We start from the raw sequence: 3,665 nt of genomic DNA on the forward strand, positions 1-3,665 counted from the left end.
ACTTATTTTGATGATCCACTATACCTTAAATGTTTAATCGTTTTGCTCTTGTTTAAAGTTAAAATTGTAGATGACATGTATTGCTTATATAGATCCTTTCCAATTCCAGTCATTCACCCATTCATGCACACATGTCCTGTATGTATATAACACACTCTGACAGAAGCCAGGCAGGTTTACTCAGGGCCGTCTGACCATCATCACTAATTTGGGTGATTGTGAATTACTTCTATTAAAACCCAGAGCTTCTCCAGAATGTTAATTTTATGGCTAGTCCAACAACATGACTGACTAAACAGATGAGCAGCAGACAGTTGCTGGAAATTCAGTGGGAGAAAGTTGTCGCTAGAAAAAGGTTGAATTATCACAATTTTTACTGTGGATTTCCAGGAGACCATTCAAGACTCCTTCCTTCAACAACCATCAACCAAAGACAAACCCTCGACAATCCCAGCCACTCGAGAGCCAGAGACATTGAAATAAGAATTCCCTTATTGGGTCTAAAGAGATAAACAACCTGATATTTGCTCAGGAGTCTAACAAATTTCACATTTCATTTAGAAATTAGTCCAACATCTAAGTAGAAAAAGGGTAAAATTAAATTGACTAACGAAGTACTGTGTGCATTTATTGTACTACACCTGGACAAACGTTTCTGAAATCTGAGATTTCTGTAAAAAATATTTCTTTATATTGTAGTTATAGAATCTTTTTTAGTTAACAAAATAAAATGGAAGAGACTGTTGATTTTTCATTATGTCTTTTTACCATTATCAATAAAATAAACAAAAAATATTTCAATGTTAGCTCCTATTTGAACCAGTTTCCCTTTTTTGATGTAATTTCCTAAAATATCATTTTAAAGTTGTTCTTATTTATTTTTGCTTTTGAATAATTTGCCTGTTTGCTTGCAGGTGCCAGAGACGGATCCTGAGCCGGTCTGTTCTCAGGTCCAAGGCTCTCAGACGGAGCTGGAACTGGAAATCAGAGCAGTTTGTGATTATTCAAAGTTTACCTGCAGCTGCGACACCATTAATTTCAAAGATACTTTGCTTTTCCAAACCACACTCCATCAGTAAGTAAAACTAAACCACCGTATCAGAGCATATTATGTTGGAGAATATTAGGATCCTGTTTAACACACATTTAACATTTTAGAGACAAAGGGTATTTTAAACTTTTATTTACACTGTGTTGTTGTGTATTTTGTGCCTTCAGGTAGAAATGTTCATATCTGACCTTTGTTAACATTTCTAAATATTGAATTCTTTTCAATATTTAGGTGCGTCTGAATCAGTCTTTATTTTTGGTTTTCATTTTTTCCCTCTTTAAATTTCTAGTATCTGTCCATTTCATTGTAGCTCCGTTGAACAGTGTTGTGCCAGACAATTATTGAAAGGTTCAGGTTATCCATGTCCTAATTTAGTTTGATGATCTAACATCTAGAATCTTGTTTCTTGCATTCTGTGATTAAAATAAAGCATTTGAGGTTTTCCCTGCACATTCCATCCTTTTCTAAGGTACACTTCTTTCCATAGAAAGTCTCTAGACATGGATGTTATTGGACTGCATGTTATTATGTATGGATTATTATTGGACTATACTCAACCTTCCTTAGGGCCCTGTCACACCTTGTCGATTTAGCCAGCGTACGCCCGACATCCCAGAGTCTCCAAAAACGCTAACATACCCTTACCTTTCTATGTATTTTTCAATTTTGGGTATATACATATGCCCAAAATATTCATAACGAGTATTCATAACGAGTGTAGAACTTATGTCCAATGATAGCCTAACTTATGCATAACGCACGGCAGCATAATGCCCGTAAAAAAATGCTTGTGCTTCATTTTAGGGGCATTATGAAGCATCAGTTATAGCTGCTCCCCTCAAGCGCATCGCTGCTCCTGAGAGGGGCAGCGATGCAATAAAAACATGTTTTTGATCACTATATTAAACTAGATGCTGTTTACCGCCCACACACACAAAAAAAAGAATAAAGAAAAATAAAGAAGGTTTGCAGTGGCAGCAGATTCAGCGTCATGTCTGCTAGGAAGTTTGTTGGTCGTGGGCGTGAACGCAGGGAGGATCCATCACTCTCACCTTCTGGCTCACCCTATGATGGGGAGGAAGTCTGGAGTAGAAGTGACGGTTTCCCTCTGTGAACCTCCTTTTATAACAAAACATTGCCAATACGCCATTATACAGTAGCTGTAAGTTAGAAACACATTCAGAGCTCGTCTGGAACACGTCAAATATGTTGATATGCGTTGGAGTGTTTTTGATAAGATACGCATAAGTTATGCAGAAGATACTCATAGGTTTTTGGATAAGCTAGACGCCACAACTTGTGAGTATGTCAGTGATCAGATAACTTACCTGTAACTTATGGCCAACGTATGGCATACACTGGCATACATCGGGAAATTTTGAGCATGCTAAAAACTTCGACATACTTGCCGTATGCTGACGCGTTCCAGCGTGTTTCAATATATTTCAGCGTGCTTCTAACTAATACAAAACGTACCCATAACTTATCCAAGGTATACCAGAATTTTCATATATCAAGCCCACGCTGGTCTAAATCATCAGGGTGTGACAGGGGCTTGAGATGCGTGTTTGCATCGTTTTGTCACTTTGTTGGCTTATATATTACATTAATATGTACCTTTTTCAAGTTCTGTAGGAATTGTATAATTTTGGTGGTCATATTGAAACTAGGAATACGCAATTAAATGTATTTTCAATATAATTGTAATTTAACAAAACACAATTTTCAAATCACAGAGGCACTAACTTTTAATCACACTATATTTAACAAGAGTCCCTGCAGCCCTTTAGGTGGCAGTGTGAAACGCTTGAATTGGGTTTGTCGCCACACACTAAGGTAGAAATAATTGCAGCTAGCACGCACATCCACGCATACAAGTAAAGGTAAACACTTTTTCACACATTGGTTACAGTGAATTCCTCTAAGAATGATCTTTGGGTGGGCAAGCTTTCTAAAACTGAAAGCCTGGGCTTAAAAATCTAAAAGCTTGGTGTTAGAGCAAAGAAAAATCAAAATAAAATTGTAATTATGGTTAAAAAAAATTGCTGTTTTGATTTTCCGCAAAATCGTTTAGGACTCTTTCAAACTACTCCAGATCTACTTATAGCCCTATGCACTTTGTGATGTCACACAGGGATGTTTGTGCAGAGGTTTGTGTTTTTTTAAGTTATGATTTCATCAAGATTATAAAAAAAAAATACAAAAAAGTTGAAAAACTGATCTGATGAAAAATATCTCAAATATGAGTTTGATTAATTCTCAGAAAAGTTTGGCTTGCAACTTCAATGTGTTCGTGTGATGCTGAACATTCAACTTCAGGGGATAAGACTTTCTTTTTTTGCAAACACACATGGGTTGTTTTAGAAAAGGGCCAACAGGGGCCAGTGTCCCTTTAGATCATGTCCTGGCCCCTGTTATGGCCCCTGTACTGAAGACATAACACTCAAAGAAATTCTAATGATGATATTTGCTGGAACAGACATGGTTACAGATAGGTCCTTTGGATCTATTTAATTATTTTTTCTTTACAAATTCCGTTTTACTAATTATTTAAAATCAATTTAGATTAGATTAGATTCAACTTTATTATCATTACACAGGTACAGGTACAAGG

At 36.4% G+C, this 3,665-nt stretch overlaps 1 protein-coding gene across 1 annotated transcript in view; it reads left to right on the forward strand.

Moving 5' to 3' along the window:
* Positions 1–3,665, forward strand: part of hydin (HYDIN, axonemal central pair apparatus protein) — a 120,906-nt gene that overhangs the window by 94,166 nt on the left and 23,075 nt on the right. The window contains exon 64 of the mRNA XM_015402595.1: positions 915–1,075. Within this exon, the coding sequence (XP_015258081.1) occupies positions 915–1,075 (161 nt within the window). The remainder of the gene's footprint in view (positions 1–914; positions 1,076–3,665) is intronic.

This window comes from Cyprinodon variegatus, unplaced genomic scaffold (assembly GCF_000732505.1).
Source record: "Cyprinodon variegatus isolate N-32 unplaced genomic scaffold, C_variegatus-1.0 Scaffold1373, whole genome shotgun sequence".
In the NCBI taxonomy this organism is placed as follows: domain Eukaryota; kingdom Metazoa; phylum Chordata; class Actinopteri; order Cyprinodontiformes; family Cyprinodontidae; genus Cyprinodon; species Cyprinodon variegatus.